The sequence below is a fragment of the Pagrus pagrus genome, assembly GCF_965226575.1.
Source record: "Pagrus pagrus genome assembly, chromosome: 20".
Taxonomy (NCBI): Eukaryota; Metazoa; Chordata; class Actinopteri; order Spariformes; family Sparidae; genus Pagrus; species Pagrus pagrus.
Window position 1 is genome coordinate 26,632,243 of NC_140207.1, and position 23,792 is coordinate 26,656,034.

A 23,792-nucleotide genomic window follows, 5' to 3' on the forward strand; every position below is an offset into this window, starting at 1 on the left:
TTATTGTTGTTGTTTAATGTTGTGACACAGATAACTTTCATGCCGATGCTGCTTATGACTGTGAAAGCTGCTGTTAGTTTGTTTCTGTGTTATTAGATGGTATCGAGACAATTTCTGTCTCTGTAGTATTGTCAACCCTTGTTTATTTGTTTGACGGAGATGTTAGCCTCTATGCTAGCATTGTAAGCTAACAACAAGCTAACATTGCTATCATGTTTACACCAAATCAGCCTATGTATTTGCTCGTGGCAGCTAAATGAAGCAGCAAGTGATGCAAGTAAGATGAATTAATGGATGAATGGATTTATTTCCAGATTTTTATTTTATTTGTCCGGATTTATTTCTCCATAACAACCTCTCGCATGGTCACTACTCAGCTGTTTTGCTAACCCTCCTCCCGGTCTTGTCCGTTTGTTTTGATGGATTATCATATAGGCGTTACAATGTGTGTATTTGTGTGTCTTATCTGTCATAAACAAGAGATTACGGTTTACGGGCACGTTTGTGTCGCGGTCTGGTGCTACTCAGACAGCAGCTGGGACACAGCTGGTCCGAGGCTCATGAAGGTTTATTTTTCAGCCTAAATGTGGAAACGATCGTTATGATTAAAGCTGACGGCAGCATCTGTTAGTCTCTTGGCCCTCAATAACTTTTAGAAGTGGCTAACTTAGCTGTTGATAAATAGTAACTTATAACGTAGCTGTAACGTAACGTAGCTGTAACATGCTAATGACGTTATGCTAGCTTGGCTGTGGAGCTTAGCTGTGGAAATTGCAATGACTTACAAGATTTACGTGAGTTTCAATGTGCATTGTAATAATTTTACCTGTGAATCCGACATCGTTATTCCGCATTCAAAGCTGTCGCTGTATTTGATTTCTGCCGGCCATCTGTTGCTCTTCTTGCGGGAGGGGGTGTGTCGTGGGAGGCTCCGAGGGGAGAGCGATACGAGCTTGGAGGGGAGGGATTAAGGAGTACAGAGGGGAGGGGTGTGTGTGGGGGGGGGATGCTTTTTTCAAACCTTTCTCAGATCGTAGACCATAGCTTTAAATCAAGATATAATCATCGGCCACGGCCATCTGCGAATGTCATTTTTATTTGCCGATGGCCGATGGCAGTTAACGAGGCAAACATCGACCAATACCGATGTTCAGCCGATGCATCGGTGCATCCCTAAAAAAAAGTGTTAAACAAACCAGAATATGATTTGTATTTTATATTCTTCAAAGTAGCCACCTTTTGCTTTGATGACAGCTTTGGACGCTTCTGGTATTCTCTCAGTCAGATTCATGAGGTAGTCACCTGGAATGGTTTTCAATTAACAGGTGTGCCTTGTCAAGAGTTAATTTGTGGAATTTCTTGCCTTCTTAATGTGTTTGAGACCATCAGTTGTGTTGTGCAGAGCTAGGGTTGGTACACAATTCAATACAGTGAATAGCCCTATTGGACCACTGTTCTTATCCATAATATGGCAAGAACCACTCAGCTAAGTAAAGAGAAACGACAGTCCATCATTACTTTATACATGATGGTCAGTCAATCCAGAAAATAACAAGAACTTTGAATCTATCCTCAAGTGCAGTCGCTAAAACCATCAAACACACAATGAAACTGGCTCTCATGAGGACCACCCCAGGAAAATAAGACCAAGAGTTAGCTCTGCTGCAGAGGATAAGTTCAGTAGCAGACATATCTCAACATCAACTGTTCAGAGGAGACTGTGTGAATCAGGCCTTCATGGTCTAATTGCCGCAAAGAAGCCACTACTGAGGAAGAACAAGAAGAAGAAGAAAAGTGCTTGGGCCACTACACATATATACATCTATGTATGTGTATACCTTAATGTGCTTTCATCTGTCATTGTGGTGTCTGTCATTCTGTCAAATGTTGGTGTTTTTTCTGCCTGAAAACTATGACGTATGTGACATCTTTTCCTGTGCAGAGGATTGTGGGTCAGAATAGTGAGAAAAGCATGCTGGCTTGCGTATAATTCGACCGGATGTAGTAGAACATCCTGGTATTTTTTGCATGCTGCATTTTCACATACTTAGTATGGGGACATACTAAATCTTTTTCTGGCATACTTAGTATGGTAGTATGGGTATTGGAATGCAGGTTAAGAGGTTTGCCAAATTGCTCAGAGTTTCTATTATGTTGTTTGGTGCCAGGAAACCACCAGGCACTATCTAGGCGGAGCTCATGACCAAACAATGATTGTGTCCTCCCACACTGCATTATAGCTGCTGTATTCAGACAGACTTCAGCTCTGTGATAAAATGCAGCCTTCTTATTCAATTGAATGAGGGGTAGTCACAAAGGGCTCTGCCAAAAACAAAACAAAAAGACAAAAAAGTTTAATTGGCTCAACTGTTTCTGCAACGCAACACATTGTAATTTCACAAGACGCTCCATTGCCCAATCGAATATGTACAAGTGCAGTAAGTTCCTGGTTGATAATTTGTAATGCAAATGCCGTATTTTGCCAATTTTGCATAACAATCGTTGCAACAAAAGATAAAGTAGTTCCTGCAGTGAAAACTTTCAAGAGTTGTAAAATCCTGCATTTGGCTACTATAAACTGCTCGGCAGGGTTTTAGGTTCTGAATAACCTTGGAATTCATGGTTCTGTTCCTCAAACTGGACTTCCTGCATTGTGTTCCATGTACTGTGTACCTGAAGCAACACATCCTGACTGTGCATTTTTTAACAAAGGTCTAATTTCAGTCTGGATGCCTGCTAAGAACAGACAGTGATTGTGAAGCAAACACCCAAATTACCTGTCCGAACTCCAAACAAAATGAATTCAAAAATAATAAGGAACACTTTGGCTATTCATATACAATCTATACCATTCCATGTCCCTGCATAGTTAATTATCAGTTCAGTGTATTGAAGTAGTTCTTTGAGTGACATTGTAGAAATTGCCTCGACAATATACTCAGGATACTTAATTTAATTTAAATTAAATTAAAAGCTGTGTTGTGCTGTTAGAATGCCTCATATTAGTTGAACATGAAAGTTCATTCTTGACTTTTGAACAGTATATGTAACCAAAATATTTCAAATAATAATAATCAGAAGTCCACTAATAGATTTGGCAGCTTTCAGTCGCATATCACAGCCTTTTTTTTTATTACGATCTTTTTCAATGAATGTCGTTGTTTCAGGTGTCCTTAGTGACCTCCATTTGGAGCCTTAGTCACATGTTGGTGGAGGTCGTATATGGGGAGCGACCATAACTTTTAGTCTTTGGCATTGGATCCTGTGTTCAGAGTGTACCGAGACAGATAGTGGTGAATATTTTGGTAAGTGCTGACTCATGGTTAGACGCTCTGACAGTGCAGCCCCATAAATGAGTCCCACTTGGCTGCTTGTAGTGGTCACCATTGATTTATCAATGTCCAGCCTGGATTTGTTGGCCCTGGGTACAAGATACACCTGCTCCACTTTCTGAAAAGTGTTTTAGAGTTCCATGCACTGCCCTCCTACAGTCCTATAGTTTAGCCATGATTTGACTTGACTTCATACTGCAGCAGGATGAAGATGAGCCCAAACGCACCTCAAACCTACTTGAACTACTTTAAGACCAGAGGAAACCAATTCCTGACTGTCACTGACATTCTTCCACAGTCACCTGACCTCAACCCCTCTGAACATTTATGGAGGCATATCATGAGTCATCAGGTTTCACTCAAAGTTGTGGTGCAAAAAGGGAACATATCAAAGATATAGAGATAGAAAGATAGATTCAACTTTTCACTCAAATTGTTAAGCTGATATTATCATTTGTAAAGAAAAAATAGTATTCCATTTAAAAATAGTAACCTGGACTGAACCCTAACCCTAGTGTTAAACCACTTGATATCTTGCGACTGATGTTGTAAACCTGAGCCAGCTCCATTGAGAGAGGGAGACTCAGATAGTCAGTGTTTTGCTTATGCTGTTAATTAATGTCATCTGCTTTTGTCACATATTATTTCCTGTGGAACAGGAATCAGCCTATGCATGTGTTGAGCAGACATCTTCAATGACAGCCAAGTGTTGTGATGTAATTGTGTTTTGTACCAGCAGAGGTCACCACAGACTTATTAACACACTCACACTAACCTGTTGTAACTGTGCTATAAAACATTTAAATAATAGGTCATTTTGAGCTCTAACTTATTTTTCCTCCTGGGGTAAGCACACCTCATAGTAAAGTATGAAACTCTTGTCAGTGAACTATAAAAATTAGGAAGTAGGAATTATAACCGTCGAAGGAAATGCAGTAGGTTTACTACAGAGATAAACCAGTTTTCTCCCCTCCTCTGAAATTGTGCCTTCAGTCTACAGTCTTTCTTTTGTCTATGAGAACAATTAAAGTCTGCGAAAGTAGCACAATTTCTCTTGTTTTTTGGTTAGTTTAATCTATTTTAAGTTGTCAAAGTGATTGTATTTTCATGACTTTAAATGATTGATGGATCAGTGCTGAATATCCCACTATCCACATTGGTATTAGAAATGAACAACTTAAGTAAATTGCTACTCCAAATAGAATCAGATAAGATCTTGTTGAGGTGGACTTTTGATACCTTTTTTTTATTTTATTTTTTGAGATGCACTTTTTCCGCACTGATTCAGTAACATGTTCACCTTGTCGTGTTTTCTAATCCGCTGTGGGTGATGAAAAGATTACACACATCTCACTCTGCTAGGTTATTTATAGCCCAGATCAGACAGAAATGGGGATAACATAATTGGCGTAGTTGCTCACCTGCAGGCACTCAGTAACTCCAGCCTTGTAAAGTAAATCTCAGCTGCCCCACACTGTCAGCAACCTCTAAAAAGTAGCAGGAAATAAAACTGTGTGTTTGTTGTATCTGTCCCTCTCTCTTCCATTTTATCCAGTCTCATAAATACAACAGCAAGTTTTAGGGCAGTGGTTCTCAACCTTTTTTGAACAAACGCCCCCTGACCATACCATGATCCTCTTACCGCCCCCCCGGGGGGGCAAATCCACTATATGTTGTGGTGTTTGACGTGTTCTTGTAGTAAACAGTGTGTTAACACCGGATGACTTCAATTGACATCAGGTTTTTTATGATGAGGGAAGCCATTTGTTTGCTTTAAAGTCCCTGTTTTTATTGGATTGAAGTTGTATTTACGCCCCCAACAACATGATGTGCTGCTGAGCAAATCTGACCAATTTATAGGAAATGAAAGAATGGATTTTAATTTAAACATTGCCTCCAAAATGTATGTTTTTGACACATATAGAAGGTCATGTTTGTATATAACTCAACACTATGCCTGGAGAAACTGGTAAACAACATGGAAATGTTATTTTAGTTGTAATGGGACCCTGAGCTCTTGAGTTGCTAGGATCTTTCTGCAAATTCAATTCAATTCAATTCAGCTTTATTTATAAAGCGCATTTCATGCACAAGGCAGACTCAATGTGCTTCACAACAGGTGTACATAGTTCTATAAAAAACAATTAGAAATTGAATAGAAAACAAGAAGAGTGCTAGTGCAAGTAAACAATCATATATGTCATTTTCAGCACATACACACTAGACTCACACATGCGCACCCATTCACACAATCACATATGGACACATGCACACACACACATACACACACAGTTCAACAGAATGCTGTTGAGAAAAGATATGTTTTTAATCTGTTTTTAAAGATGGCTACTGATGTGGCATGTCTAACTGTGTCAGGCAAGGTGTTCCTTTTTCGTGGGGCATATACACTAAAAGCTGCCTCCCCTTCTTTGGGGAGGCAGAGCTGTGAGATAGAGTTTAAGTCAAACTGGTGTTTCTACTGAGAGGAAGGCCACACAGCATTTGAGGATGATGAATGAATTGCATATTAAGTCTGAATAGAAGTGGTTAACGTTTATATCACTTCACAATATCACAACATTTGAAAATAACCCCAGGTGTATTAAGCAACGTGGAACTTGGGAAGAAAAATACCACCACAGCAGAATTTGTTGAAAATTAGTTTTAGAAGGCTATTGTAGTCAGAGATGCCAACAACACGCACACTTCACGTGAACAACAGTGAATGAACCAATAAAAAAAACAGAAATCGCTTGTGCGTTAATTAATGCGCTGTAGGCTTATTAAACATTTGAAAAGCAACGGTCATTGACTGAGGACTGAGACGCTGACATGAACCAAGGAAAAAAAAGAAGGAAAAAAAGCCTATTTTAAAGAAGGGAACTATATAGGACTGTACGTGCTTTATTTATTGATTTATTTATTGTTTACGGGCGTTACTATGGAGATCGTTCCTGCTCGGCTCGTCCGATCGTGGTCAGGGAGCAGAGAGGATAACTCTTCCCTTTTACCCAGCAGTGGAAGCAGCAGACTCGGGTTCTTGGTCTCAGACAGCAGCTTTATTTTTATGAAACTATATCTGAACATTAAGATACACTTTTTCCTCTCGACCGCTTCTACTCTCGCTCGCTCACCTCTCTCGACCACACACACACACACACACACACACACCGCTTTCGCTCTTAAAAGGACACACACCGATCTCATAACATGTAGCTCAGTAGAATTTATTGAAACACCCATAAAGTAGACTATTTAGGTCGGTTATTTGCACTAAAAAAGTTGGGAAACCATGAAAGTTTAAAATGTAGAGTTCAAATGAACTTTGTACAAGCCAAGTTGTGGCGCCCCCCATTCGTGCCTGAGCGCCCCCCTCTCAGCCCTCACGCTCCCAGCGCCCCCCACAATGTTCAGAGCGCCCCCGTTGAGAAACCCTATTTTAGGGCATGTTTTCACCAGTGTCAATTTGTAAATTGGTTGGTTAGATTGTCAGCAGGATTACACATAAACTACTGGACGGATTTCCACAAAACTTGGATGGAGGATGGGTCTCGGCCCAGCCCAACAACTTTTGATGAAGATCCGGATGAAGGGAAGGATCCAGGATTTTTTTCTCTTTAACATTGTGCGATAACATTCTTGACATTTTTGTTAATTTCTCAGGGAATAATGGGTCTGGTGGAAATTGATGGAACAAACTAGACATATACTGGTGACTGGTCTCTATCAGTGAGTACAATTTGATGCAGATCGTAATAAAAATCTATTACTCTTCCACAACATAGTAGACATTGTGATTCTATCTGCATTGTTTTTGTTGTCCTAGTCATTGACTGGTTCAAATCTGGTGGCCTTCAAATTTGGTTAGGACAGTTATTGGATTAGGCTTGATTGAATTAAACGGAACTGTTGGGCCTTGGTTGAGGTATGTGCTTGACTGGGTGCCAGTATTTTTCTTAGAATTTCTCTATGTTGCATTCTATTTTTGGAAGAAGCAACTATAACCATATTTCCCCTCTGGGATCAATTAAGTATCCAATTCCTGATTCCCATGTCAAATTAATGTTGTGAAATGAACATTTATTAACCGACATGAACTAAAAACTCAACAACAGGTGCAATGTTTTCTCATTGGAATAATCATTCCAATATGCTGTGCAATGTAACCTCTAATTCTGTCATGCGTGCATAAATATGGTATCAAATGTCTGTTTGAGGTAAGAAAACGTATTAATTATCGTTAGGAGATAATTTTTCCACCATCTCGGACTCAAAGTGGTGCTGCACTTGAGAGCAATGTGTTTTTTAAGCCTGTATTGATGCAGACTCAGTGTTGAAGGGCTTTGTAACCAACCCCCCTTACGGCAAACTGGTTTAGTAATGACACTCAATTTGGTGGACCCTCCGAATGTGAAAAAAACAGATTGAGTGTGGGTAGGGGTGTAAGGTGTATGGGCCGGAAAAATTTTGATTGGTCATTTTCATAAATTAAATTTGTGCCCATTAACCACAATTTCAGATATTTTAGGCTAATCAGTTTATAACAACTCAAAAAGATTGCAAAATGTGTCCTCTCAGTAATTGTATTTTATGTAAGTGTGTTCCAGTGGTTCTTAAAATAAAATATAACAAAATAAAAGTATACGACTACCTGAAAAGAAAAATATAGACCTACAACATACAACATTTAATGTAGAACCACAATTTATTATTATTGTTATTATTATCATTATATGTTTATTGTTATATTTACATGAATGATTGTGAAAAATAAATGTGACTTTAGGGCCATTTAGACAATCCTGCAGAATTTTCCAATAAGATCATTGCATTATTTGAATTTATTCATACATAACCTTTTTCAAATACATAGGCTTACCCCTAAATTCCACCAGATCCATGTTCGGTCCGTCTCCGCTCTGCCAGGGCAGCGAAGCTGATAGGTTTCACTCTAGTCTATGGGCCGGATCTACTAAAGGTTTGCGTGTATTAAAACGTGTGCAAACTCCTTGCACACGCAAAAAAATGTACAAACTGATTTACTAACAGTGCGCAAAAAGGGTTGCGTCTGTCAAAGGTGCAAAATAGCACGTCTGCATTCAGTTAGTACTTTTGCAGCAATGAATATGCAGCAATGAATATGCAACATGGGGCGTTTACAGGCAATTGTGCGTGTTGTGGGTGGAGAAAATGTAAATATAATAATTTAGCACACGCAAAGTGATTTATCAAACCCGAAAGCAATTTTGCCAATAGAAACTGCGTCTTTATTTACCACGTCTCAAAGGGAGGTGCAAATGGTTTGTATGCGTAATTGCGCACACATGTCTATGCACGTCTATTGTTGCAAGGAGGAGACGCCGAAACAATGGAAGGAGACGGCGAGACGCATTTTTCACCCTTGTGTGAACATTTTTGGGATGAATGAGGAAACTATCATTAGAACATATCGCCTATCCAGCCTTGCCATTTTGGAGCTGTTGGAGGAACTCAGAGCGGATTTGGAGCCAGCTACGAGAAGGAGTCCTGCAATACCTGCAATAACAAAACTCCTTGCAAGTTTACTATTATTATTATATTTATATTATTATACGCCATTTTTTCTTTTGTTCTTCTTCTGATGTCTTGGTATCTCCTTTCACTTCATTCACTGTTCGCCTGTTTTTTCCAACAGCATTAACTTTTTCACCGATTTTCTCCCACACGGCGTTCCTTTGCGCGACCGTCAGATTCCTTTGCTGCAGCTCATTGAAATGTTTATTCACTTCCTCTACCAACACTTCTAATTCCAAAGGGTCCAATTTAACTTTGTGCTTTAGCTTTCTCAAACTCGCCATGCTGAAAACCATGAAACACGCTAAACCCTCATTTAAATAGGCGTGTCTCCAACACGTTTGCACCTGTTGTCATTAACACAATCACTCTTAGTAAATCGCCCGCAAACCGCGGTTCAACCCCACACGCAAATTTCTAGATTGCACACACAGATTAGTACAAGCAATTTGGGATCTTAGTAGATCCGGCCCCATGTGTTTACTTCCACTGGCTCTGCTGTGTTGCATTTCTACTCCTTTGCAGCTCCGGTAGTCGGGACCCTTCCGTAGCAGATACGCTACTATTTCTTCTGTTTCTATTTATGCCGGAGCACGGCGCAGCAATTCAGCCGAATTCAGCAGCCGAAGTCACACACCGAAACAACAACATAACATCCGGTTAATTTTCATAATGAAACACTCAGTGTTGACACCAGCACAAAAATCTAATCCTTCGGTTGGGAACACTTCTTGTTGTTGTGTTTATAACACATACGTATAACTTTATTCAAGGACACATTTCATTAGGCACTGAAAAGGAAACTTCTAAAATGCATCAATATGTATTAAATAGTAGGCTAATAACAACTTGTCTGTCAGTGGGATCATTTGTAAGCTTAAGCAAATTTTAACTGAACACATAGCAGCTATAGATTTAGATGGTGGTTATGACCCAATAGTACCACCTACACAATGTGGAGAGTAAAAGGAACCAAAAAAATCCATTCTCTCTAGTGTCTGTAAAACTGAAAAGAAATTGACCAATAGGAACCATCCGGCCCGGATGGCTCCTATTGGATCAATTTTCCGATCCAATCCTCGCTCACTCTCCTGCTCCTGCTCACGTCTGGTCCCGACCCACTTCCGCATTTGAAACTACAAGCGGACAAGAGGTTTGTTTTGACCTGAGCAGTTCAGCTGCCTCTGCTCGCCCCACCGACAAAGAGTCAAAGAAAGAAAGTCTGTCACTGAAAAGACACAAAGCGAGATGAGAAACAAAGAGGGCTCAAACCGAATAAACATCGGGTCATCGTTTGAACAGTGGCGAAAGGTCCGTGAAGATATGGACCCGGTGCTGATACAGCGGCGTTTCTGTTGAGCAGGTAACCTTCGTCTTTATTGTGGATGTTGTGACACAGATAACTTTCATGCCGATGCTGCTTATGACTGTGAAAGCTGCCGTTAGTTTGTTTCTGTGTTATTAGAAGGCGTCTGTCTCCGCAGTGTTGTCAACACTTGTTTACTTGTTCGACGGAGACGTTAGCCTCTATGCTAGCATTGTAAGCTAACAACAAGCTAACATTGCTAACATGTTTACACCAAATCAGCCTGTTTATTTGCTCGTGGCAGCTAAATGAAGCAGCAAGTAAGATGAATGAAGGGATGGATGAAATCCCAACGCGAAGCGGAGGGGTTTCGGATTTATTTCCGGATTTTTATCTTATTTGTCCGGATTTATTTCTCCATAACAACCTCTCGCCCGGTCACTACTCAACTGTTTTGCTAACCCTCCTCCCGGTCTTGTCCGTTTGTTTTGAACGAAGCCTTTGCTAAATCAATATGATGGATTATCATAAACGCGTTACGATGTGTGTATTTGTGTGTCTTATCTGTCATAAACAAGAGATTACGGTTTACGGACACGTTTGTGTCGCGGTCTGTGTGAGTCTCGGAGCAGCTGTGTGTGTCCTAGCTGCTGTCTGGTGCTACTCAGACAGCAGCTGGGACACACACAGTTGCTCTGAGACTCACACGGGTTTGTTTTTCAGCCACAATGTGGAAGCGATCGTTGTGATGAAAGCTGACGGCAGCATCTGTTAGTCTCTTGGCCCTCAGTAACTTTTAGAAGTGGCTAACTTAGCTGTTGTAGCTGATTACGTAGCTGTAAGGTAACGTAGCTGTAGCATGCTAATGACGTTACGCTAGCTTGGCTGTGGAGCTTAGCTGTGGACATTGTAATGACTTACAAGATTTACGTTAGTTTCAACGTGCATTGTAATAACTTTATCTGTGAATCCGACATCGTTACTCCGCATTCAAAGCTGGGCTGTATTTGGTTTCTGCCGGCTTGTTGCTCTTGGTGCTTGTTGCGGGAGGTATAAAGTTCGTTGAAGAGAAAAAAAAAAAAAGCTTGTTGCGGGAGGTATAAAGTTCGTTGAAGAGAAAAAAAAAAAGCTTGTAGCCGGAGGGGGTGTGTCGCAGGACTCCGAGGGGAGAGCGATACGAGCTCGGAGGGGAGGGGTTAAGGAGCACAGAGGGGAGGGGTGTGTGTGTGGGGGGGATGCTTTTTTCAAACCTTTCTCAGATCGTAGACCAGAGCTTTAAGGATCATGATGGCCAAACAGTTGGTCGATTTTTTTGTATTAGAAAACTGGAGCCTCTGATGCCTGCTTCCTTTTCTCTGTAAGCTTTTCAGCTTCTCCTTTACTTTTTTTTTTTTTTTTTTTTCATTTTATTTTATTTATGTGCTGATAACAAGACAAGACAGTGACAGTGATAGACAAACAAGATGACTCATCCCGTGTGTGTGTGTGTGTGTGTGTGTGTGTGTGTGTGTGTGTGTCCATGCATGACATAACGTGACATAACATAACGTAATATGGCATAGTATAGTATGTAGCATGATAGAAAATAGAGATGACCATTGTTCTAATTAAGAGTTGTGTACGACTTGACAGAGTGAGATAGGAAAGACTGAGGTATTGGGTGGTGAGGCCGGACCAGGGATCCGGAGTGCCGAGCAAGGGGGCCCCCCCACCCGGCCCCAGCAGCCAACGGGGAGGCCCCGGAGGGAAACGGGCCCGGTAGGCCAGCGGGTGGCCCCTTTTTTTAAATTTATTTATTTATTTTTTTTCCCTTTCCTCCCTCCCCTTTCTTCCCTTTTTTTTGGGGGGGGGGTATCCTGTTTGGGACAGCAACCAGACCCTGAGGAGATCACTGGCTCATAGTGGATCCACCCCAGTCACCTCTATCACCCGGCAACCCCCAGACCTATTTGGAGGGAGTCTGCCGTCCAGAGGGGTGACTCTTATTGGTGTTTCTTTATTCTATTTTTAATTTACTTTAATTTTATTTTTGTTTTTCCTTATTTATCTTATTTATTTATTTGGTTGTTGTTTTATTTATTCAATTCTTTTGGGAGAGAGGGGTTATTCTTGCCAGCCGCGCTCCCGCCCGCCCCGGTCGGAGGCCCCCTGCGCCACCGGAGCCCCGGGTCGGGGGGGCCCCCCCGTCCGGCACCCCAGCGAGTCCAACATAGCCCAGCACCGCATCTAACCATCTGTTGAATATTATCAGTTAGTCATAATCAAAGTTGTAGTGTGGAGTAGCTAAATACCCCTAAGAAAGATGAGATAGGAAAGAGAAAAGAGAAGAAAAAGAGGAAAAAAACAAAACAAAAAAAAACAAACTATAATAATAATAATAATAATAATTTGTACATAATAATAAATAAATATATGCATATATACCTACATATACATGCATGCATACATACACTCATATACTCATATATATATACACACATACATATTCCAAGGAGATTGGGAACAGGAGAAATTAGAAATTATGTAATTGTGAAGGAACATAAATTAATAGATAGGTAGATATAGGGGTCAGCATTGCAGGTATTGTAGAAAGGGGCACCAGTTGTTTTCATAGGATGTGGTGTTGTTTTTTAAAACTGCTGTGAGTTTTTCTAGATTTGAGTGATCTGTTAGGAGATTTAGCCAGTGAGTTATGGATATCTTTGTTCTGTCTCTCCAGTTCAATAATATGGTCTTCTTGGCAATGGTTAGTGATATTAGTACAAATGATTTATGCTGGTTGGGTATGTGTAATTAGGATAGGTCACCAAGTAGAGCAATGATTGGACATATGGGGATGCTGAGGCACAGCATCTCAGATAGCCTGCCCATGACCTCCGACCAGAATTTTTGAATGGGTGGGCAGTGCCAGAGCGCGTGGATGTAATTATCTACTGATGTTGAACAAAGAGAGCAGGTATCGCTTTGGCAAAAGCCCATGCAGTGTTGTTTGTGTGTGGTGATATGGAAAATGTGTTGTTGCATATGTTTTGCCAATTGGTGTCTACCGGGAGGTTATTGAGGTCTATGGTCCATCTGTCTGTTGGAATTGATATTGTTGTATCGTTGGATGTTAGGAGCTTGTATATCTGAGATAGTATTTTCTGAGGTTTGAGTAATTGTAGCTTTGCATATAGGGGGGGACTGTGATTATTAACGTTAGTGATGTTGATGCTTTTCTTTATGACTTCTTTTAACTGTATATATTGGAAGTAGCAGTGAGTCGGTATATTATATTCTTTTTGGATCTGGTCGAAGGTCATGAACAGGCCACCATTGAGTAGCTGTCCCAGGCTGGTCACTCTTCTCCCAATCCAGGGTGAGAAGGATATGGTTTTATTATTAATTAGGAACATGGGGTTATTCCATAAAGGGGTATGAGAGGATGGTGAGAGGCTGTGATGGAGAGTTTCATTTGATTTCCACCAGGCAGTTAGAGTGGTGTTGATGGTATTGTTGTTTTTGTAGCATGGGTGATTTTTAATGGATTTATCTATAAATGGGAGATTTCTGATTCTTAATTCTTGGGTTAGGTCATTTTCGATTTCAAGCCAGGGTGAACTGATGTCGTTTGTCCAGTGACGAATATACTGCAGTTGGTGTGATAGAAAATATATAGCAAAAGTTGGAGCCCCCAGTCCTCCATATTCTTTATGTTTTTGCAGAGTGGATAGTTAATTCTTGGCTTTTTATTTTTCCAGTAAAATTTGGTGACTATACTATTGAGAGAGGAGAACCAGCCCGTGGGTGGGGTGACAGGAGTCATTGCAAAGAGATAGTTTATTTTTGGGAGGATATTCATTTTAACTGTTGAAATTCGGCCAATTAGAGATAATGGGAGTTTATTCCATCTTTCCAGATTATCTTTTATTTCTTGTAATAGGGGGGTATAGTTGAGTTTGAATAATTCGCTTAGGTTTGGAGAGATATGTATTCCAAGGTATTTGATTGATTTGGCTATACGGTTAGAGAGGGGGTCCCCAGCCTCAGCATCCCAGCCACCTATAGGCAGAATCTTGGATTTCGTCCAGTTGATGGAGTAGCCAGACACCCGACTATAATTGCTGATCAGATTATGGACTGATGGAAGTGATGATGAGGGGTTTGTGATGTATAACAATATGTCGTCGGCATATAAATTAATTTTATGGTGATGTACTTTTGATTTGATGCCAGTGATGTTATCACATTGTCTAATGGAGGCTGCCAAAGGTTCGATAAAAAGTGCGAACAGTAGCAGGGATAATGGGCATCCTTTTCGGGTTCCTCTTTGTAACTGGAATGGTCTTGATATAATTCCATCTGTTATAACAGATGCAGATGGTGAATTGTAGAGTGTTTTAATCCAATTGGTGAAATATGGCTGGAATCCGAAATAGTCAAGGGAGGTGAGGAGAAAGGACCAGTCCACTCTGTCAAATGCTTTTTCTGCGTCAAGTGTTGCTATCATGAAGGGTGGCTTATTTGGAGGGGTGTTGTTTTTATAGAAATTTATTAGATTAAATAATCTTCGAGTGTTTTCTGAGGAGTGTCTCCCTTTGATGAAGCCAGTTTGGTCTATGTGTACTAATGATGAGATAACAGATTCCAATCTAATTGACAGGGCCTTGCTTATGATTTTTATGTCTGTATTTATTAGTGATACGGGTCTGTAATTGGAGCAACTGGTGTGGTCCTTGTTTGGCTTTGGGATGAGTGTAATATAGGCAGTATTCATGTGATAGGGTATTTTTTTATTTTGTTGAATTTCAGAGATCATTTTAAAGAACAGTGATGAGAAAATAAACCAAAAGTGTTTATAGTATTCTGCTGTGTAGCCATCTGGACCGGGTGATTTATTATTTGGCATGAGATGAAGCTCTCTGGTGATTTCTTGCAGTGATAGCGGTAGGTCCAGATATTCTGATTGTGTTTGGGTTAATTTGGGTAGGGAGACACTCCTCAGAAATATCTCTGAATCTGCGGGGGTGGTTTCCTGATCTGGGGTGTAGAGATTTGAGTAGAATAATCTGAAGGAGTCATTAATTAGGGATGGGTCATGGGTTATATTACCAGATGTGTCTACAACTGAAGTAATGATAGATTTCTCTGTTTGTTGTTTGAGTTGATTTGCTAATAATTTGCTTGTTTTATTTCCAAATTCAAAATGATGTTGGCGAAGTTTGAGGAGAGTTTCTTCAGTTTTTTTATTCAGTATATTATTAAGTTCATGTTTAGCTTTTAGGAGTTCCTTCATAACAGAGTCAGTGGGTGTATGAGAGGCTAGAAGGTCCAGTCTCTTCACCTCTTTTTGGAGGTTATGCTCTTTTTTATTGTCTTGTTTCTTTTTGTAGGAAGTATATGATATTATTTTACCTCTCATGACGGTTTTTGCTGTTTCCCATAATGTGCATGCTGTTATTTCAGGAGTATCATTGATTTCGATGAAGGATGCCCATTCTCGTTTAAAGTAGTCCAGAAATTCCTTGTCTTTAAGTAATAGGTTGCTGAAGCGCCATCTAGGGGTGGGGTGGGGTTGGTGTTCAGCTAAAAAGGTGATACTTATGGGTGCATGGTCAGAGATTATAATGCTGTGGATGGTTGGGTCTATTATTTTATGTGTGATGTAGAGCTGCACGATTCTGGAAAAAAATTTAATCGCGATTTTTTTGCTTAGAATTGATATCACGATTCTCTGGCACGATTTTTTTCACAAAATGTTTCTTGCACTGATGAACTTTAACAAAAAAAAACCAAAACATTGCTTTGGCAGAGGCATAGTAGTAGTTCTATCATTGGAAGAGAAATGATTTTTACAAAAGTTTAAAAAAAAAATTGAGACATGCGGCTGATAATAACTTCCCCTTATCATCATATGCACATCAAACAGTCTGATTTCCTTAGAACTTAGAGCATATGGCCCTGAACATAGCACTTCAGAATTGAACGCTCAACTCTTGAATCTTTCATTGTATTCTCTACAAGGAAATATTTTTAAAAAATGGACTTAATACCTCATCAACTTATTAGCCTTTTTAAAATTATTATTATTATTATTATTATTATTATTACCATAATTTTTGTTGTGGTGATACAAATACAATACAGTTCATTATTGTTTTTGTTGTTGTGACTTTATAAAGGAGTTAAAATCAGGCGCTATAAAATGAACCGTCAGGCTCAAATACGGCTCCATGATCCGACTGGACCATAAATCAGACTTAGCGAAAAATTATCAATTTCCCGCATTCTGCCTCGACCACTGCCCGCTGCTTATTGTACATGTCAGGGAGCGCAACGTTTGAAAAGTAGTTGTGGGAGGGCATCGAGTACTGTTGGTCGAGAGTGTTTATCATCTTCCGAAATCCCTCATGTTGTACAGTGTTTATTGGGGCCATATCTTTGGCTAGGTGATATGCAATAGCTGCTGTGATCTCCTTATGTCTACTGGAGTTTGGTGGGTATGGCGTTGTATTGTACAAGGTTCCGGATATTGACATCTGTGTTTGTTTTTTGCCTTGTACGGCTTCATCATGCTGTACTTTGTGGTGATGTTTAAGGTGATTGTAGAGATTTGTGGTGTTGCCGTGCGGTGCTGCAACGACGGCAAAACACACTTTACAGTGCACCTCACACTGTTTGTCATCCTCTGGCTTAAATCCAAAATACTTCCACACCACCGAATGCAAACCTTTTTTGGGAACGAGGTTGGTTCGGGTGGGTGGGTGACTCTCGCCACTACCACTTGGGTTTTCGTCGCCATCGATTCAACCCTCCTTACCGCAGACTTTCCTCCGCTTTAACTCTCCCTCACTCTTTCCAAACACTCAACTGCAGCCGGGCTTCCTCCACTGAATCACGTGTTGTAAAGACGCTTTACCATAGGTTGAGGGAGGAGGCAGCGGCGGTGCTGCGTTTGGGGGTGCTTGAAAAAATCCAGGAGGAAAATAGGAGCATTTGTTTATGATGCAGCTCGACATATAAAATGCTTCAGAATCGCCGTGTGTAGAAATGACATCGCGTGTATGTGTGAATCGAGATCGCGATTTTTTAACGATTAATCGTACAGCCCTAGTGTGATGGAGTTATTAACTAAAAAGTAGTCTATACGGGAGTATGTTTTATGGTACGGAGAGTAATATGAGTATTCATTATTATTGGGATTATTGTGTCTCCAGATATCCATCAGTCCATAATCTGACATATACTGTTTAAGCAGAGATGATGGGTGGTTGGGTCTATTAGTAGAAGTTGATGAGGAGCGATCCACGAGTGGGTTTAATACTGTATTGAAATCACCGCCTAAGATGATATATGAGTCAGGAGAGTTAGATAATGCTGAAAATAGAGAGTGAAAAAAAGAGGAGGAGTCTGTGTTGGGACCATATATGTTTGTTAGAGTCAGAGTGTCTTTTCCTATTTTTCCAGTGATAATAATATAACGACCTTCCAGGTCAGTCAATGTTGAAGTATGAGAGAAAGAGATGTTTTTACTGAATAAAATTGAGGTGCCTCGTTTTTTGGAGTTATATGTGGAGCGGTATGTCTGACTAACCCACCTGGCCGTAAGTTTCCGAGACTCTGCCTCTGTGAGGTGAGTTTCCTGTAAAAGCAGATATCAGATTTTAAATTATGTAGATGATTTAATACTTTTGTTCTTTTTGCAGGGGAGGAGATTCCTCTTACATTCCAGGAGGTTATTGTTATTGGTAAAACCATGGGTTATTGTAGTAGGTAATAATTAATTATTCAGTCACTAGAAAACAGGACATATGTCCAAAATGCAACATACAGCCAAAATACAACAAAATACATCCAGGTGTGTGTGTGTGTGTGTGTGTGTGTGTGTGTGTGTGTGTGTGTCACACACACTGGTTAGAACTGGTTAGAACTGATATTTTTTTTATTTTGTTAATATAGAGAGAGTGAAGTACCGAAAAAAGATACCATAGGGTACCAGTATCGAATTCCAGGTACCGGTATCAGGACTGTTATCAGTTCAAATGTGAACAGTACCCAACCCTATTCATGTACAGCTGCAGAGGTTTTCTTTTCAAACAGAGCAACGTACAAACTGATAATCCAGCAGCTTCCCAGGTCACACTGACACACAACATTGCTTAGGAGGCCATATGGAAATCAATATCATACATTGTACAGAGGACCTTTATGTATACTTTGTCTGTCCACCTGGGTAGAGGGTTGTGGTGGTCCATTAATTGATCTCTTCAGTGGTCCACAGAAAGAGAGGCCAGCTAAATGAAATTGATTTCTGACATCCGCCATGAACCAGTGGGACCTTTAAAACCAGCAACTATTTACTGACTCTCACACACAACACAAACCATCTATCTGTTGGCTGTACTATAACCGCTGGCACCATCACCTGGCCTGCAAAGCTGCTGTGTCCCTGTTTCTCTGCATCAACACTGGTTTGGATGTCCTCAACCAACCTGCAACAGGCTTATATGAAATGAAGATCTTTGTTAAATGTGACCCATTGCACTTTGGCTACACTGGCTGACACACATGTCCTTCTCAAATCAAATCAAATCAAATTTTATTTGTATAGCCCAAATTCACAAATCACAGTTTGCCTCAGAGGGCTTTACAATCTGTACAGAGACGACACCCTCTGTCCTTCGACCCTCGATTCGAGTGAGGAAAAACTTGCCCCCCCAAAAAAAGCCCTTTTAACAGGGAAAAAAAATGCGGAAGAAACCTCAGGAAGAGCCACAGAGGAGGGATCCCTCTCCCAGGATGGACAGGCGTGCAATAGATGTCGCATGTACAGAGCAGATCAACGAGATCACAATGTATACAATTATAATAGATGGTTGACAGGAATGAAAGTACATAAAGATGTATTACAGCAATAATAATGAAATGCACATGGAAATGTGATTACTAGTGATAACAGTAGTAGTGATTAACGGTAAGGATAGTATGTAGTAATGCATTACAATAATAGTAGTGAAACGTATGTAACAGAGATGTGACTAATATCAGCGACAGTAGTGGTGGGTGTCAGGCAGGGCCATGGCAGTAGGCGCATCCACGATCCACGACCCGGGCGCGGCCAGGATCCATGGGCCTCTGTAATCTGTTGAAACACTGAAACCTATTCCTAACACACACACATGCGCACACACAGCGCCATGGTCCATGTACGAGTTTCACCTCCCCGTCCATGCCTATCTTTGACAAATCCACAGATTAATTGCCAAACAATATAGTGATTAAACACAGTTTGTTGTTTGTTACTTCGAAAGTTACAAACGCAATTTAAAAAAAAAATATTTGTGGTAATTGACTGGCTAGCTTTTACTCTGCCCCACTGAAATTTTAAAACACTATTGAATTTAGTGATGGGTATGTAATTGCTCATTACCTCTGCAAGGTTATGTTTTCACCCCTGTCTGAAACACTGAGCTGATTTCCAAGAAACTTGGATGGAGGATGGGTATCAGCCCAGAATAGACCCCATTAACTTTTGGTGTGGATCCAGGTAAAGGGAGGGATCCAGGAATTTTCCTCACTTTCTTTAACATTGAGATGTTCTGACATTTTTGAAAATTCTCGAAAAAGCATCGCTCGACTGTGTACTTCTAAAATGTAATGCATTAAACGTTACTACTTATCATCATTTGAAAGTAATATGTTTCTTTTGTAATGCATATTGCATTCATACCACTAGTTGGAGCTCTTACATAGAGATATATAGTTTTGCACTTCCTCCTTCTAAGAGGTGTACAAATCAGCGTCTCCTGTTAGATGAACGTGCTGTTCCTGAGCTCTGTAATGTTACAGTATTATTCTGAATAAAGGCTACCACTCGGCACACCATCCTTTGTGGTCCTGGTTATTGTCCAAGTTACCACATATTTTTGGCGACGAGGTGAACCGGAAGTGTTTTTCCATGGCGTTTTTGTTTTTAGCATTAGCTAGCCAACAATAGACGGCTATCTTCAGGAGTGGAAGCGGTGAAGAGAAGCGCGTAGAAGAGAGAAGCAGAGCGCCAGTGGCTGAACGGGAGCGGCAAGGGCAAGGACAAGGAGGAGAGCCTCGCATTCAAATGGCTACGTTTGGGACTATCTGTGAATTTGGGGAAGGGGATGAGGACTGGACGGAGTATGAGGAAAGGTTGGGACACTTTTTCGCTGCTAATGGAATTGCAGAGGAGGCTAAAAAGTGCTCTATTCTCCTGAGTGTGTGTGGAGCAAAGACTTATAAGCTGATAAGGAACTTAGCCACACCGAAGAAACTGGGGGAAATTGAATATATTGAACTGGTCAAGCTGGTCGGGAATCACCACAATCCAAAACCGTCAGTAATAGTCCAACGTTTCAAATTTCACAGCCATTTTAGGAAGTCACGTCAGTCTGTAGCTAATTTTGTTTCAGAATTGAGGCAACTGTCAGAACATTGTGATTTTAAGGATGTCTAAGATGACATGCTCCGTGACAGATTAGTATGCGGTATTAATAATGACGCCATACAGCGCCACTTGCTAGGGGAAACTCCACCACTGACTTTCAAGAAAGCTCTGGAAATTTCGTTCGGGATGGCGATGGCTGCAAATAATGCAAAAGACATTCAAAAGAGTCAGGCAGGATCACAGTCAGTGACTGTGCACCACATGAACAGAGAGGCTGTAAAACCATCAAAGAAAGTGGAATACTTTAGGTGTGGAGCGGCACACTATGCAGATGACTGCAAATTTAAAGAAACTGTCTGTCATGCCTGCAATAAAAGGGGACACTTAGCGAAAAAGTGCAGAAATGCTAAAAATAAGACTAAGACTGATAAATGAAAAGCCCCGAAGGCTCAAGCGCCCACGCATCACGTCAAGGAAGACGAAGGAGGGGCAGCGTGTGCATTCAACATGTTTGCATTGGACACAGATGAGGGACCGCCTATGCCTAACTATGCAACAGTGGCTGTTGAATGAAAGGACATTCAGTTTGAGGTTGATTCTGGGGCTACAGCATCGGTCATCAGTGAGCAGACCTACAGGAGGACATGGGGACACAAGCCACCTCCTACTAGGCCTTCGACTCTCAAACTAAGGACATACACAGGTCAGGCCATACCTCATTTGGGGGTGTTACATGTGAGCATTTCAGCAGGAAGACAGAGGGCTGAAGGCAGACTTGTAATAACCAAAGGTAGTGGGCCTAGTCTTTTGGGCTGTGACTGGCTTCGAAAAATTAAGCTAAATTGGCATGAGATCAAGTATGCACACACAACAGAGGACGTTCTGCACCGATACAGTGACGTGTTCAGAGACAAACTGGGCACACCTAAAGGAATAGTTCACTCTAGAATGAAATTCAGTCATTATCGACTCACCCTCATGCTGATGAGAAGTTCAGTGTAGTTTCTTATTCCTCAAAGTGCAGCTGGAGACCCGCGAGGGTACCCTCCGGCAGCAATAATCCATATAACGGGCGTCAGTTGTGCCCGAGACGAAAAGGTCCATAAAACTAAACAAAAACTTTGTAATATTCCTCCATACTGCTCGTCCTCTGCAATACAAGTGTCCTGAAGTGGCGACATCCAGAGTTTACTCGAAACAACGTAGTTTAGTACATTTTTCTAGCCTAAACAGTCACTATACTATATTTGCCTAGAGGCACGCAAAGCATTTTGGGCCTCACTTTGCCGAGATTTGAGAATACCAGGGAGTGGCTACACTCTGGTTCAATAAAGATTGCTCTATCTTTCACCCAGCCTTGCCTCCGCAGAATTATTTTATCAACATACTACACGCTGACACCTTTGGAGGACGACAGCCCATACACTTCACCTTCTTTTGCATTACTTTCACCAAAATAACTGCAGAAGGACAGAATACATTTTTCTTCAGTTCTTATGGTTTCCGTTAAATTAACTGAGCAACTGTTGTGGAGAATCTAATTGATCTAACCATGTATATAGCATGTTCCTATTGACAAAAGTTAAAACAATTATATTGCTATAAGCCTCTTTGAAATTAGCTTAAATAGGGTAACGTGTCACCAGACTTAGTAACTGTAATAATATTACCACAAATCCTATTAGAAACATGTAATATTAGTCCATTACTGTATTACAAGTAATTGTTACTGTAACACGTTACTTTTGTTCTGCGTTACCTCCAATACTGAGGGTGACGCAAAGAAAAAGACTGTTCTTGAAACTTTGTTTCATGCTGGTTTTTGTGGCAGTCCTGGTCTGATTCGCCTCCTACATCTACAAATTCATACAGTATGTAATGTATTTATTTCACATCTTAACATGTAGGAGGTTAAAAAAAATCACAGTTGTAATGCTACACACACACACACACACACACACACACACACACACACACACACACACACAAACACTGCTCATCTGATATAGTATCAGTATGCGCAGAAGTCACCTCTCAAACACTCATCGTCCTGGCAGCATTCAGGTCAGGGCCTGGTTGGTTTACTCCTCCTTCCACTGCTTCCATCTCTCGTCTTCCATTGATCAGCCTGATAATCCGATAAACGCCCTGCTCTTTGTTATCAGCCTATTGATCTGTGTCCGCCTCTGTGGCTGCACACCATGGAGTAATAAAACTATAAATGAAAGTGAAGAGAGACACTTTAATATGTGTGCTGTCTGAATGTCAACATGTAGAGTTATGACCAACACAACAGCTAATGGAGTTTAGTAATTATATGAGGTTAGTTAACAGCCCACAGCTTATGATGATGAGCTAGTTACTGATGCTACTGATGAGTGCTAACCGCTCTGTGATGTGATGTATTAGTCGTAGAGAAACATCTTGGAGAAGTGCCTGTGTGTGTGTGTGTGTGTGTGTGTGTGTGTGTGTGTGTGTGTGTGTGTGTGTGTGTTTGATATGCTCTCCTCTGTGTGTGTTTTCTAGCGGTACCTGCTAACATCTCTGAGCTGAAGAATGTGGAGGTCCTAAACATGTTCAACAACCAGATTGAGGAGCTGCCTATTCAGCTCAGCAGTCTACAGAAGCTGAAACACCTCAACCTTGGGTATGTCCTATAGTGCTGTCAATGTTCCTCAAAAACATGCATATTCATGATAATATTCAAATTATTATTGAAAACTTTGATGCTCAAATTTAGCCTATTATTAGTATGTAAATGTTCTTGCCCTTGAGGCTAACGTTACCTAGCATACTACTTTGGACAGAAACCTAAAATCTCACCTCGAGTTCACAGTGAAGAATGGAAAAAACGGGGTTGACCGCATCTCCCTACTCATCCAGACTTGTTTAACCTTCTACTTTGTTCTTTTATCACTGCAACGTGTTACCTCAGCAAGTTGTTGCACCACTTTAATCTCCAACCTGTTAACGTCTGCGTCTACATGAAATCATGTGAGAGAGAGCATGTGTGCCCAGCTTGAGTCTGCAAAGACCAGGAAGCCAGAAATGAAGAACAAGACAGGAAATACAATGTGTTCAGGCAGTTTTGCTGTTGTTATTGTTCCTCAAAAATGTGCCATCACAATGGTCATTTTAAGCATTTGTTCACTTTGGATCAGTTTGAAATATGTCAGGGAACAGTTTTAATACAGTCTATAAGCCC

The 23,792-nt window shown here is 40.7% G+C and overlaps 1 protein-coding gene across 3 annotated transcripts in view; it reads left to right on the forward strand.

The window, feature by feature from the left end:
• rsu1 (Ras suppressor protein 1) overlaps window positions 1-23,792 on the forward strand; it is a 168,128-nt gene that overhangs the window by 53,674 nt on the left and 90,662 nt on the right. For all 3 annotated transcript variants that reach the window (XM_084340835.1, XM_084340834.1, XM_084340836.1), the window contains exon 4: window positions 23,114-23,234. In XM_084340835.1, the coding sequence (XP_084196961.1) occupies window positions 23,114-23,234 (121 nt within the window). The remainder of the gene's footprint in view (window positions 1-23,113; window positions 23,235-23,792) is intronic.